Source organism: Periophthalmus magnuspinnatus, chromosome 6 (genome assembly GCF_009829125.3).
Source record: "Periophthalmus magnuspinnatus isolate fPerMag1 chromosome 6, fPerMag1.2.pri, whole genome shotgun sequence".
NCBI lineage: Eukaryota > Metazoa > Chordata > Actinopteri > Gobiiformes > Gobiidae > Periophthalmus > Periophthalmus magnuspinnatus.
In genome coordinates, this window is record NC_047131.1 from 25,338,331 (window position 1) to 25,352,795 (window position 14,465).

Below are 14,465 nucleotides of genomic sequence, written 5' to 3' on the forward strand. Positions count from 1 at the left end.
CTACAGAAACATGCAGAAGCTTCATTGGAGTAAAGTTACACACCAGCTTGTGGTTGCTGCGTTCACACACTTTGTGCCTGACTTCCTGCACCATTTTACTGGCCTAACTGCTATGTCATAGAGGGCATGGCGTCATGATGGTGTTTACAGGAAACAGCTGCCTCTGTTCTCTACCAGGGGCAGATGAGAGCCCTGATACCAACAATAAATAGGCCATATCTTCCATAACATTTACAGATGTTGAGGTTCAAAACACACAAATCAGGACTCATATTTTGGATTCATGTAAATGTTTAACATAGAACTGTTTAACCTATTTGATTTTGATTAGACAATAGGCCTAAGCCATAGACTAATCGCAGAATGAGCATAACATCTCTGAATTCTCAAATTCACTAATATTAAAGGAAAAAAAAAGATAGTTGGCAAGAGAGAATTGCCCCACAACAAATTAACAAGAACAAGAAAACATGCTGATATTGAATGAAGGCAAGCACAACCATGTAGCAACTAATATAATAACAATAAATGTTACATTGTTGATGTGGGCAACCCCATGGCAGAATACAAGGTCATTTTACTCAAGAAGTCACAGGATTGTAATGCAGCAACTAGCCTATAGGCTTCTCCACTGACGGGTGAAAGGTCAGTATTTTATTCATTAAGCCCATTGTGTAAAGGTGATGTGAGACAAGAAGACTGTTGAATTCTGTCTGTAGTCTCAAAATGTATTTTTATTTATTATTGTACAAATGAGATCACTTTTCCCCTAGAGCTCTGAAAAATAAAACTATTTGTAATAGACTAATAATAATATAAATGATACATCTGTGTAGCCTAGATCAGTGTTTTACAACTTTTTTCCTTTTTTTTTTTTTTTTTTTTTTTTTGGTTATTAAGAACGCCATTAAATTAACAAAACCAAACCATATCTTCTGATTTAAAGAAATGGCAGGTCCTGCATGTGGTGAGCCACTGCCTGATTCTTAATTTCCCCAGAACACAAAGATCTTATTTTAAGAGATTATTCAATTAAAAGAAACTCAAACTGGATTAAAAAAAGAAAATAAAAGAAAAGGCCTAAGTGGTGTTTTTTTCTCATTTTATTTTGAGACAGCACTTGGTCTACTAAATTTAAATTTCATGTGGCCATTTATTTACTCATTTCATCATAGTTCATCAAACTATGAACTCATGGATCTATAACAAAATGGTACAAACCCAACATAATGATAGAAAAGCCTTGACACGGCAGCAGGCGGCGTCACTGAGCGCGTTCAGCCCACGACCCAACTTTTTTTCAATGCCGTGACGTCAACAAGCTGCAATTGAACGATCGGAGCGACCGAGCACCGAGCGAACCCCAACCGGAGCGACCGGGAGGCAGAAGCGATCACAGCGAGTCCCTGCCGCACCAAGGTCCACGCTGAGCTGGAAGCAAACGATGCAATCGCTGCTCACTACCGCCCATTAACACACACTACCAGCGAGGGAAAAACAACGGTAATCGTGATTTACAGACGGGAACGCCGCGGAGAGAAGGCGCACGGACGCACCGACTGACCAGCAGCAATCCACACCACGCCTGAAGAAACCAGCGCGCTGTCTCCGTGTCTCACCGAGTGATTTAAATGCTTTAACGGATCGTGAGGGCGAGAGGCTGCCCAGAGAGCCACAGAGAGATAGCGGGCACACGAGGAGGAAATTACGCACAGAAAGACAGCGGGATTTGCCAGAGATTTGCGTTAACGCTCAAGTTAAAGTGATTAATTGGTATTTTTCTCCGTGGGCCCCGGTACCGCTAAGGCTATCAAGCTGTGTTCTCTAACCATGGGATGTACCCTGAGCGCAGAGGAGAGGGCGGCTCTGGACCGGAGCAAAGCCATCGAGAAAAACCTGAAGGAGGACGGTCTGACCGCGGCCAAAGATGTCAAACTGCTGCTGCTCGGTAAGAGACGCCTGCTCCCTTCTCCATCGCTGGGCCTGCCTCATGATAGGTGTGGTGTGTGGGGGTGGGCTGCCACTAAATCAGACACGACTATGATTTTACAGTTGCGACGTAAACTGAAACGCAATGTGTTTCAAAACGATTGTTCTCTGATGGATGTTGCTTCCTTAACACACCCTGCTTCCATGTTACATCATTAGCAGCCATCAAGCTGGAGGAGAAGGAGGCATGTTGCTTTTATTCAACCAGCCAGATTTTCTATGTACATTGTAAAATCCTTAATCCCATCTACACCTATCAACTGTTAGGCTTATTTAAGTAACCTACATACTGTGCAGGCCAATAATGTTATGTGGTGATTGCAAATCCAAGTTAGACAGGGAATTGTTAGCTTCTTATGTGAAGTAGTAACCTAGTACTCAGTGTATTGCCAAAAAAGACAGACTTAACAAGGCCCTTGGTTAGAATCTCTATGTAACTGCAGAGCTGTGCATGAAAAATGGCAGCAATAGCAGGCCCTGCACAAGTGCTAAAGCATTGATTCACTGATTCCTAGTGGAAAATTACCTGTAAGCTTTTAGTCTTTATTATTAACCGGAATGAAGTAAGATCCTGGCTGGAACAGAAGAAAATGGTGTAGCGGCCACTCTCTCTGCATCTTTTTATCTCCACCCAGTGCCGCGCTTATTCACTTTGCTTTAAAGAGGCTGATTCTTCCTTTCTTTCCTCTCTCCCACCCCCCTCTCTGTCTCCATCTTGCTCGCTCACGCAAACACACATGCAGCCTGTTTACATTGTCTTCTTGTCTCTTCTCCCCCAGGGGCTGGAGAGTCAGGGAAAAGCACCATCGTCAAACAGATGAAGTAAGTCTTAAATAATGCACGGTCTAATAACCCTTTAGTGTGGTTGTCTTTCATTTTCTCCTTTTTTGTACCTTTCTTTTGGCGACTTTAGTGTTATGAGAACTAATTTGCAGCTTGCTGTGATTATCCTTGTCTTTATGGTTAAACTATGTCTGGTGATCCCTTCCCTGACCTCAAGAGTAACTGGCTTTGTAAAACAGTTGGCCACGCTTTGCTTTCTGCCCCATCCCATCAAACATGTGAAGTTGCTCCTAGGCTGACATCAAGATAAATGATGATTGCTTGTTCAGTAATTGTCAAAACCGCTGGGAATTCATGGAATAATACACCTGAGAAAGATGGTAAATTAGACCAAGCCAAGGTAATGAAATGTGATACATAACATTTACAGTCACTACCCATGGCCCCTCAGTAGTAACAGGTCTCTAGAAATAGTTACATCCATTATCAATCAAAGGTGACACTTGGGGGAAGCAAAACAAACACCCATTTGATTGACGTGAGACACAGGGTGTATGTCGTAAGTGTGGAGTTTGTGAAAGGTCAGTCAGTGATTGGTTCATGCTGCTTCTTATGTTAATTCTTGTAGACCTCCCTTTTATATTGTGACTTGCTAGTATTGACTGGGGATAATGATTGTTTTCCTTGTGATAAAGAACAAGGGATTTTTGTCCCATTTTGTTTAATTTGTTACTAGTCTTGTTTATTACATAGCACCTACATGCTACTTTTTAGCTCAGTGCCTGCATGTTACTTTAAAGTAGAAATATTATTCTTTTTCCCAAATATTTAGTATTGAACTATGAAGTATATAAACTATAATTGTATTTTTCTTCCTTGTAAACCGCAATACTGATCTTCAAAGTGTTGACTTCCTGCTTGAAACTGCAGAACTGATAGGCCAAGACTCTCCACAGTAGCATTTCATTGCAGCATGCAGCAAAGTTTCAGATACATGTTTTTGTTGTTGAAAAATTCCTAAGTGGCATTTGTAAGACATTTTTATGTATTACCCAAAGTCAGATTTTTCTGAACAATCATAAGGAACTACAGGGAAATGGACAGAGATAGGGGGCAGGTCAAAACTGTTAGGTGTAAACTTTACATGTAGTAAAATATTAATTGCTGTGCTGTTTAAGGAGTGTCATTATCTGCCTGTAGCCTTGAGTCTTGAATATAGTCAATGGTTTAACTAATCTTTCATATCTCATCAAAAGTCTGCACGTTACAAAGGGTCATTTGGAAATAAACATGTATTGGTGCCTTCTATTTTCTCCTAAAATCTCCGATTGTAACCAAGCTTGCAATGCTACAATATTGCATTTATTCACCTAAATAATCCCTGACATTGGCTCCACTGTTGTGGCATAATCCCTGCTCCCCTTGTCATTTTATCTAATCCCATTCATGACATAAGGTTTATTCTCAATCTCCTCCCTAGCGTCATCAACAGATAGCCATGGAAGTTTGAGCTGATAATAAGCTTTAGATGTGGTTGTGGCTTGACGTATCACATCAAAACAGTGGCTAGGAATGAGACATTTGTTTTTCAGTTAATAGTCCAGACTGCCCAGTGATTGACTAATTGAATGTTGTATAGAATATGTCACACACAGAGCATATTGTAATGCATGCCTCCACAACCAATTGAATGGAAATGCAGTCCATTTTTCTGTTACGATTATATTATAATGGATTTACAAGACAAGGACACTGCGTGGCCCACTGTGTCTTTGGTAAATGAAAACATCTTTCGTTTGATTGGTTGACCACATCGTTCACTTTACCTACACCTAAATTTCCCCAGAGAATACATTTGCATTAGAGTTCCAAGTGTCCTTGAACACCTTTTTTTTCCTTCAGTGAAACAGGAAGTGCTTTTGGAAAAATATATGTGAACGCTTCTCTCTAGAAACTCATGTATGTTCAAATAAGTACTGAAGATACTCTATATAAAAACACTTGACAATATCATCTGACATAAAATGTTTAGTTTTCGATTAATTATATTGAATACTAAACATTTTTTATTTTGATGAATGCTCTTGGACACAGTTTCTGTTCACTTAACTAAATAAATTTAGTGGAATTTTGTCCAAGGTTGTCTAAAAAGTTCATTGTTTTATACTGGATGTGGTTGAGCCTTTATCTGGATGTAAGTCTCTCCTTATCAAAATCAGTAGCGTATAGGAACTTTTATGGGTAAGCAAGCAGACTTGGGGTGGATATCAATATTTAGTCAAAAACAATTTAATAACGCAGCTTTTTATACAAACTACATTGCAAATTAGTATACTGTATTTATTTTTACTAATATGTTAAATGCTTATATACTGAGCCAATTTGGAGTCAAATTAGAGAAGTCTAGACCTATAATTTATTAATATTTATATATGTTGAACTGTATTTCACACCCCATTTGTACAAACAGGACTTATCAGTGAGCTATTCACAGATTTGTCCTACACCTACTCCTCATTTATGCAGCTGAACCTTCAGTGCTATTGTTATCTATGTAATTATTATGCATCTAGAACCATATGAGTGACAGCTCTACAGATGTGTAATGCACTACTACTACTACACAAAATGTACTTTCATGAAGAAAAGCTAAAGATGACATTGCACTGGTCAGACAGGTGCACTGGTCAGACAGGTGGACTTACAATATAGCCTCATGTGTCACAAACGTCTCCTTAAACACAGCCCTATGTTAGATCTGCTCAATCACACTCACAGATGTAAACCACATCTTTCCTGAATAAATGTATTGTTTTTCCATGAAGCAAAGATGGTCCAGAACAGCCACATGTTCCTCCACACATGTGTAATAGTCCCGCTATTCCACTAACCCTGTCACTTAAACACAGGTCACAGACCAGACAAGCTCCTCCCCTCCTGTCCTGTATTTCTAACTAACATCTAATCATAACAAACGCAAAGCTATAAACAACAAAGTGTTAAAAGTTGGTGCTGCACTTGTCATCTCCTGCTTCACATGTGCACTTAGTAGGAATCTCCTCAGATGTCCAGTTCCTCCATAGATTTATCGTGGGGGTTATTCAGCGTTGTTTGAGCCTGCTTTTGTTCTCAGTACGTATTTGCAAGCCTCTAAAACAACCTGCCTTCTACGGTTGTAAAAACACATGTAGAGAGTGTGGTGCGGCATGGCCTTCGTAGCACAGGACTACAACACAAGTTAATGAGATGTTCAGAACTGCGGTTGATGCAGTCTGCTCAGTGGCCTTTAAGGTGTACTAAAGGACACCATGACCACAACTATGCTTCAAATGGGCAGAAGTGAAGGGAAAATGGGATTATTTGGATATAAGTCGTAACTATTTAATTGTACTTTTGACACAAGATGATTTTAGATTTTACTAGACAAGCACTGCTTGGCTTGGTTGCTCAAATTGCAACTTAAAAGACGTTTTCTAAATGCGTTTGATTCCATGTGTTATTTAAACCATGCAAACCCAAACTTTTCAGGCTGGGACCCCTAAATAATTGCAACCAGGCGAGGATGCCTGCTGCAACATGAAACTGAGGTCTAATTATTTTCCAAAACAAAATTTACAGCTTTTACTGTATTTTTATTATATTGTGTTTGAAGTTATTTCACTAAAATATCCATTATCATTAAGTATTTGTCATAATATAAAATGTCTTGGAATCCTTTCTGGACCACCTACCTCGAGTGTTGGCTTAAGGAGGCTCACATTTTGTCTTCAACCAGTAAATGATAATGCGTATTATCCTGACATGTTAGCCCTGACCTAGACCCTGTGAGCATCTGTAATAGTTACAGATTGGATTGTTCTCTTTTAAATTACTAGGGAAATAAACAATTTTAGAGGCTGTCTCCTGATCAGTATCTCCCAGTCCCGTCTTTGGAAACCACATTTATATTTTAGTTTTCTATCTATCTTCCTCCTAGACATAAACATTGATTTAAAAAAAAAAGAGCATTATATTCACTCTCTATATGCCATTACATTATCTGTCAGAAACATTCAGATGTTTTTCCCTAATTGAATGACACTAGAATTGAATGACTATACATAAAAATGTTATTAAGGATGCTTAAGTAACAGTGGGCAGTGCTATTAGCCTGAATAAATCAATGTTGAGGTTTTTTTGGTCATAAGATGTGCAAGGGGCTTGAAGTATATTGAGTGGTACACCAGTCCTTCACTGTCTTAATTGCATCAGCAGCATTCTGCTGCTCTGCTTTCCTCTTATAGATGTTTGCATTTCTGGTGGAAAGATATCATTAGAGAGTGGAAGCTGCTTTTAAGTGCCTTGTGGATGTGGGGCTGCTGGGGCTGCCTTAACGTTCAGAGACAGAGGGCTATTTCCGGCACCTCATCAGAGGAGTAGAAAGCCCTAACTACGTTTTCCTTCACAGCGCTTTGAACATCTGGGCTTTGCTCAAGTGACCAGCGGTGTGTGTGTGTGTGTGTGTGTGTGTGTGTGTGTGTGTGCAGACTGGGCTGAGATGAGTGGATTAGATTAGACTCAGTTTGGTGTGTCGCAGCTGTGCATGTGATCCCTGAAGTTTATTATCACTTTTGACAAAGTGAAAGAAGGCTGTTGTATAATGATCTAATTTTTGCTAGTGGAGCCTGTCTTTTAAATTCAGACTGACTAGTTGTCATTTATTTTCCAAAGGACAAATGCCCAAGACGGTGTTGATCTTCACAACAGGGAGTACAGGTGCAACTCTGTGTGTGAAGAAATTAAAAATAGTTGTGGGAACTGATTCAAAAAGTGTTTGTGGACTAGAAACGATTGATAGTAAAATCTAGTTTGATGCCAGAGTTAAAAATAACAATCTTTCTGGCTTTAATCCTTTTAATGGTTTTCTATTATCACTTAATGTCACAGAACGTCCTTATCTCAATTTAATTATAATTTAATGAAATCACGACAATTTAGTTGTGATATTTTTAAGCTGTAACAGTGTCTGTGTGCCACTGTGGCATTTCCAGGTTGCCCTCAGTACATCAGATGTGTTTTTTTAAACAGAGTTTAGTTGGAGAGATGTGGCTGCATCTTCAACACAATATTCAAGGACAACAAATTACAGTCAAGTTACTTTGTAAACTTTACTACAATTTGTGCACCTTGCTATAGATTTTAATATCAGCTATTGGCAATGGTTAAAAAAAATAACAAAATCATACTGGACCCTCCCTAAAGTTTATGGTTTTATGCAAAATACAGCTTTGCCTTTTCTGTGAGTATTAGCAGTGGGATGCATAATGTCTGATAATCATATCATAAACTGAACAGTGCATACAGTGGCACCATCTGTGTGAGGAAAGAGGGCGTGTTTAGGGTTAGTCGCTGGCCAGCTGCAGACTGTTAGACTGTTCCAGCGACTCACTGTGCATATGTGTTTCCATCTTGTTTAGCAGAAAAACTGGTACCAATCTCTCTGTTTTTTATGGTTGTGTGACAGATTTAAAGTAGAAGCAAATTACATTTTTATAGTGTACTTCTTATATTAAGCTGAAAGGGGTGAAATGTCATATATTGCTTTCAGAAGGACTGTCTTATAGGTGATACACAAAATAATTTCCTGGGTCATTATACTTAAACTTTCTGTTGACTTGTTCCAATTTACTGCATTAGAAAAGTTACTGTTTTATGTGGCTCGTGGTTATGCATCCAGTAATAAGTACCACTGGCTCTCCCTTGTGTGGGTGCTGGTGGTCATCCTGATGTGATTGGAGGCGACTGGCCAAAGGGAGAACAAATGCGTCCCGTCCCTCCCGGGTGCACCGCTTCCCACAGCCTATGCCCATTGTGTGTGTATGGGCCAACTTGTGTGTGGCTTCCCCAGCTCCCAGATAATTAGGTTTAAGCCTGAGAAAAAACTGAATAAAAGGGGGTAGAGAAATGTGAGTGAAAAAGGTAGCGGTGTTGTGCTCAAAATGGGACAGGATGGTGAAAAAATTGAGTTTTAATGAAGTAAGTGCTCAAAGCTTTATAGGAGGAAGAGGAGGGATGAAAAGCTGAAGTGACTGGAGAGCAAGATAACAAGAGTGCTGGAGAATAGGAAGTTTGAGAGGAGAAAAGCCTGGCCCTCACTGAAAGCTATTTTAAAATGTTAAAGCCTGTCAATACATGGCAAACTGTTATGTTGTTTAGGTGGATTTAATGCAGCAAAGAGACCAGAGCATTTGTAAGTGCAGTCCAGAGTGTTTTAGAAAATTGTTTTCCTCAGATCCATTTGCCTGACCTATTTTTTTCCAGTTGACAAACTTTTTGCCGTAATTTCCTTCAAGAATAACCGAGTCCAGAAAAAGCAATTCATAATAGTTACTCAATTAAACAATTCTAAAAGATTTTCTAAAGCTGTTTGGCAAATTTAAAGAACAAAAAACAAAAGGTGCTGCTATTGCTAATGGACAATTTACAGACCTTTTAAGCAGCAATATAGGTTTAACTGGCTTCAACATGATGATAGGCTTTTGGGGTTTTGATCCAGATATTATCAATAACGTTGTTTAGGTATGCCTTATGAGTAAACCGACATTAGTGGATAATCTGAGGCAATTATTTACGGACACAATAAGCCTTCATCTGTGGGAGCTAGAATCACACTGCCAACCTGTGGGTCATTGGATCTGACCCCTCAAACAATGATGTTTATGTCAAGAGTGGGATTCGAACTGCTGCCCTTCAGATCAGAGGAGAAACACTCTACGAACTGAGCTACTGTTGCCCATTATACCCCTTTTGCAACTCATAGTTTATTATCTTGAATGTCTGTTTTGTTATCAAAATACAAACTGATTGCAGTCATTGGTCAAGAAAAAAAATAATTAGTTGTCATTGTGGAAAAATATCACAACTCATTCAAATTCTTCCCATTGTCTTGGAGGGCTACATTTTTCCTGAGAGTCTTATGATAGGATTTGGACTGTCTAAATAGAATTGCTAGAACAGTAAAAACTGCTTGAGTGGCACCTCCTGCAGAAGTGAGAAGAATTCAATTATGGGCTATGGTAAAATGATGTATGGGTGCAGGGAGAGCAGTCGGGCTGAGGAGGACTGGTGTAATTCAGGAGAGACTGAGCACAAGCACAAGGAGGTTTTCACACTTATTAAGTTATCTGCTGTGAATGACAAGGGAAGAAGAGGAGCGCTTTGACGAGGAGCAAAGCAGTGCAAAGGCCGCTCCTCCACCGGACTCTGAACTCCTCGATAATGATTAGCTTGCTTCGCTGGGACCAAGAAACAACACTGGGGCTCTGGGACATCGCACATAAAGAGTTTGCCCCTAACTGGTCATCTGAAGTATTCCGTCAACCAAATCCTTTCCCTTCATTGGCTGAATCTAGCTGTAGGCCTATTCACTAGCTGAATGATTTGATTACCTGCCGCTGAACTGTGAAATATCAGTAAAGCTTGCAGTCTTACAGTGGCAGTGTTTTCATGTGTGAGCTAACATGTTCATGCTGGGCGTGTGCGTTTGTTGTGCTGAATTCACGTCATTCATACACAGCTTGATGACCATGGATTGTTTGTCAAATCAGAAAACTCTAGCGAAGCATTCTGCAATTATGCCTTTACACATGTCAATTTTCCACTTAATACACATTCGCTATCTGCAGTCTTTTCTCTTGTAGCTAGACTGCACATCCTTAATGTATTATAGGCCTGTTAAAACAAAAAGACAGGAAATTCAAAAGGACAAATTAACACAGAAGATTGTCTCTCACTTGCCCCAGCGTGTACTGTCACTGTGTCCTTGAGCAAGACACACTTCACCCACCTACTATGAATGTGGTGTGTGAATGATTGGTGATGGTCGCATTGGCTGATGATATGGACCGGAAGCCTTGCTTCCATCAGTCTGCACCAGGGCAGCTGTGGTAACAATAGTAGCTTAACATCACTGAATGTGGAATGAATGATGCACTGAACTTTGGGAATCTTTAAGAGGTATATAAATCCAAGCCATTAGTATTATTAAAAATATTGCTGTAGAAATCTTTAAAAGTTACCCAAATTTTGGCAGGCCCTTATCTGTTCATCCTACCCCCACCGCCCTTTTCTTAACATCCACTTCCTGCTTTGATTGGCGCATAAAAATATGCAATTTAGTTATTATTGCACCTTTTTGTATGTTTTTTATTGACCATGAATTAACCTGCCACTTCTGTTGTTTTATACAGGAGTAATATTGACTGAAGTTGTTTGTGTCATTTGTTCATAGGCAGAGAGGTATATTTTTTACCCAAGCAATAACGTCTAATATAAAATCATAAGAAAATGAGACTTTCCAATTTGTCATGCACTACATTTCAGTCAGTGTATATAGTGCCACTATATAGGTAAAAACACTATTGTTTTTAACATTTGACTTTGACTTTTTTGTGTTGTTTTTTTTTTCTTCCCTTTTCTGTCTGTGTAACTTTTCTCTTACAGATTGGAGTTGGGTGCTGTGTGACAAAGCAGTCCTGTTTCAGTGGCCACACTCAGCTGATAAGAGTCAGCTGATGTGGCAGTGGTGCTCTCTGTAGCTCTTGAGTGCATTGAATGTGGGGCTGTTTGACCTAAAGTACAGATACACTGAATAACTTTTCTTTGTAAGAAAGGTGTGAATCTAGCTTTGGGACTTGGGTTATTTGGGTTATTTTCACATCTACACTCCACTCTTGCATCAGATTGCATTATATTATGTGCATCATCAATCTATACTGGATGCAGTCTGTTGTTTCCACCAAATCCCTCAGCTTTTCTTTGCCTGCTATTTTGAATTCCTTGAAGTAAGTAATTAGAATGGGCTCTGGGGAGCAGAGGATGGCTGAATAATTACATTTGGACCTTGTATGTGGGACGACCTGATTAAACCTGGGTCCCACTCATCTCCGTCTCGCTTCCTGTCTGTCTCTGTGCTTCTAAATAGCTGCTGAAGCTTCCATCCATCTTAGTCTTAACTCTAAGTGACTGTAACTAACTGGGTGTTTCCTCATACAGCATTATATTGATGCCATCATCAGCTCCTGGGAGCAAGAGTCACTTCTGTGGTTTGGAAGCACAGGGCAGCTGTGGGTCATTCTACAATACATATCTACACTGTTAATTTAAATGAGGGTATTGTAAACTGTGTCTTTTCACTGTCCTCTTATGTTTGGCATTTATATTTTTGGGGACTCACAATAATTCCTGTTCAGACCCATGCTGACCTTTTCACAGAGCTGCTGAGCTGTCTGTAAAGCACTAACAAACCAATGCCACAATTATTACTATCCAATTTTGACAAAATTCTGAATTACCACCTTCAAATGACTTGTTTGAGACATCTTAGGTGACTCTCTACATCTTCAAGGTGCACTATGTAACATTTCAGAAAGATCTTAAAACTAAACATTTTGTGATCATACGCTATTAAAAGAGACTACATGGCTCTTATGTAAAAGTATGTAAAAGATTATATAATTTTTTTTTTTCTATCCTTGTATATACTTTGCGTAGAGTGTCAGCAAAGCCAATGTTTATATGCAGATTATTTGAAAGAGGATTAGCATTTTAATAAGCTTTATAGTTTTGTCTTTTTAAGTCTTTGGAGTGAAGAAGCTGTTGTTACCCAACTATTGTTATGGCTAACATTGTGACTTTGCTGCTGCTACTGTCACAAAATGTTAAAGCATATTCTCCCCATGGACACAGGCCCCAAGGGTAGATAAAGGGCATGACAACCTGTGTTTTTAATTAATAGGTTACTTGCAAATGGAAAGGGCCAGGAACCACCACAAAAGTGAGAAAAAGGAGCCAAATAATTAGTGGCAGTGGTGAGTTAGTCAAAATAAGTTGCAGAAGGGGAATGAAAAGCAGCCGAGCAGAGCTGTCGATAGAGCAGGAGCATGTGACAGGGAGACACAGAAATGGTAGACACTTTTAATGAGGTCTTCCCAGATGCAAATCTCAAAGTGTAATTATTCTGCCTGACGTTTTACTCTCCTCCTCACATCCCAGATGAACTAAGGCAGAGCAGACAAAGTCCCTCGACACTGCAGCTCTTCACGGGCCACATGACCAAGCCCAGAGCCTGCAGGAGCCCAGGGATTCGTTAGACAGACAGAATATGCAACTGCCATCCATGCAAGCAACATCTGAGAAATGGTAGCAAATGTATATTTTATTGAATCCACTGCAACCCAATATGTGAAGGACACAGCGTATTGATAATCCAATAGATTTTTCAAATGGAGGTAAATGTGTAGTAGTGGATCATTTTACACACCTTACTATGGCATGAATTTGAGCCTACTTCTCATTAAAGAGCTATCTGAGAGAGCAGCGTAGTTTTCCTTTCACCTTGCTCTCATGGTTTTGAATTATTGCTAATGAAATTGTTTCCATATCGTGCCGCATCAATCACACTGTTATGGACTTGAGAACTATACCATTTGATAATAATTAGTGTGTTAAATGTTAATTACATTGGCAACAGTTCAAAATGTTGTAAGTTATGCTCTGCCAGATGTTTTTCTACACTCACAATGACCCCTGCTACACAAATTCACCATGAACACTTTACCAGCCGATGTTTGAGTCATCTTTCTAGGGAGAATTTCTCAGTGTAGTCGGTATTCCTCCTTTGAACTTGAAAAGCTCAGTTAGGACCAGTGGCCAAGATAGATGTTGAATTATTCCCTGGTTGCCGCTCAGTGGCTGCCCACCACTCTTGGCATGTTAACCCAGCGGAACTTTGTAATGGATGCGGAAAATGTCTCCTAAGGTTCTCTAACTAAAGCCTTATAAATTGCGTAACTGCACCTTTCTTGTTTAACCTCATGCAACTGAATTTGGTTTTCTACTGTAAATCAAGGCTATCCCATTGACTAAAATATTAAATCAATGACTTAACTGTCTGGTAACTCTTAAAGAATAGATTACTTACATTGTGCTTTCCTCTTTTGTCCTAATCTAATATATTTTAAGACCTTTTAATCATACCAAATTAACCATGCCATTGCTCTGAAAATTCCTTCCAGCTCCCCATACACGGCCACTGCTCTTTACTTACTTTGCACTTCTTTTTTTTTTTTCTTAAGCAGTGAGTTCTGAATGTAGGATTCAGCTGCCAGAAGCAAGGTCCTACATTGCAGCACTTTGCCGTGTTGATGTGTACAATGACATACCGTAAAGGAGCAAGCATTGAACTTTTTTTTTGCAATATATTATTATTGGCAATATTGTAATTTAAAATGATGACCCAGTTGTGTCTTTGGATATTATTAGCAGACAAAAGAAAGCATATTACTCTATCTTTTCTTTAATGGTTTGACAAGAGGCCACATATTACACTTAAACTGGGTCCATTGTGTTATGATATGTGAGTTCAGGATGCTGCTGCTTGACCTCAAGGTGCAACGCGAGTGACTGGAGCCAAGTGACACAGCAGCTGATGCTCCCTCTGTGTGTGTGCGTGCTGTTGTCAGGGGGCTGTAGTCTTGACATGTTTGGTTATTTTTAGCCTCCATTTCACCGATAACTTCGCTCTTTTCTCCACTCTCTCATATCCATTATCAGCCGGCACATTTTTCCCTCTTTCACCTCCTCTGTTCTGGCAGTAGCATTGACTCACGAGCATTGTGCAAGTAACTGTCGGTCAGTGTTGACAGGAGAGGGCC

The 14,465-nt window shown here is 39.6% G+C and overlaps 1 protein-coding gene across 3 annotated transcripts in view; it reads left to right on the forward strand.

The window, feature by feature from the left end:
• Positions 1-1,305: 1,305 nt before the first annotated feature.
• Positions 1,306-14,465, forward strand: part of LOC117371777 (guanine nucleotide-binding protein G(o) subunit alpha) — a 69,722-nt gene continuing 56,562 nt past the window's right edge. For 2 of the 3 annotated variants that reach the window (XM_033967439.2, XM_033967440.2), the window contains exons 1-2: positions 1,306-1,948; positions 2,769-2,811. In XM_033967439.2, the coding sequence (XP_033823330.1) occupies positions 1,831-1,948; positions 2,769-2,811 (161 nt within the window). In that variant the 5' untranslated portion in view covers positions 1,306-1,830. The remainder of the gene's footprint in view (positions 1,949-2,768; positions 2,812-14,465) is intronic. The other variant, XM_033967441.2, reaches the window with a different exon arrangement.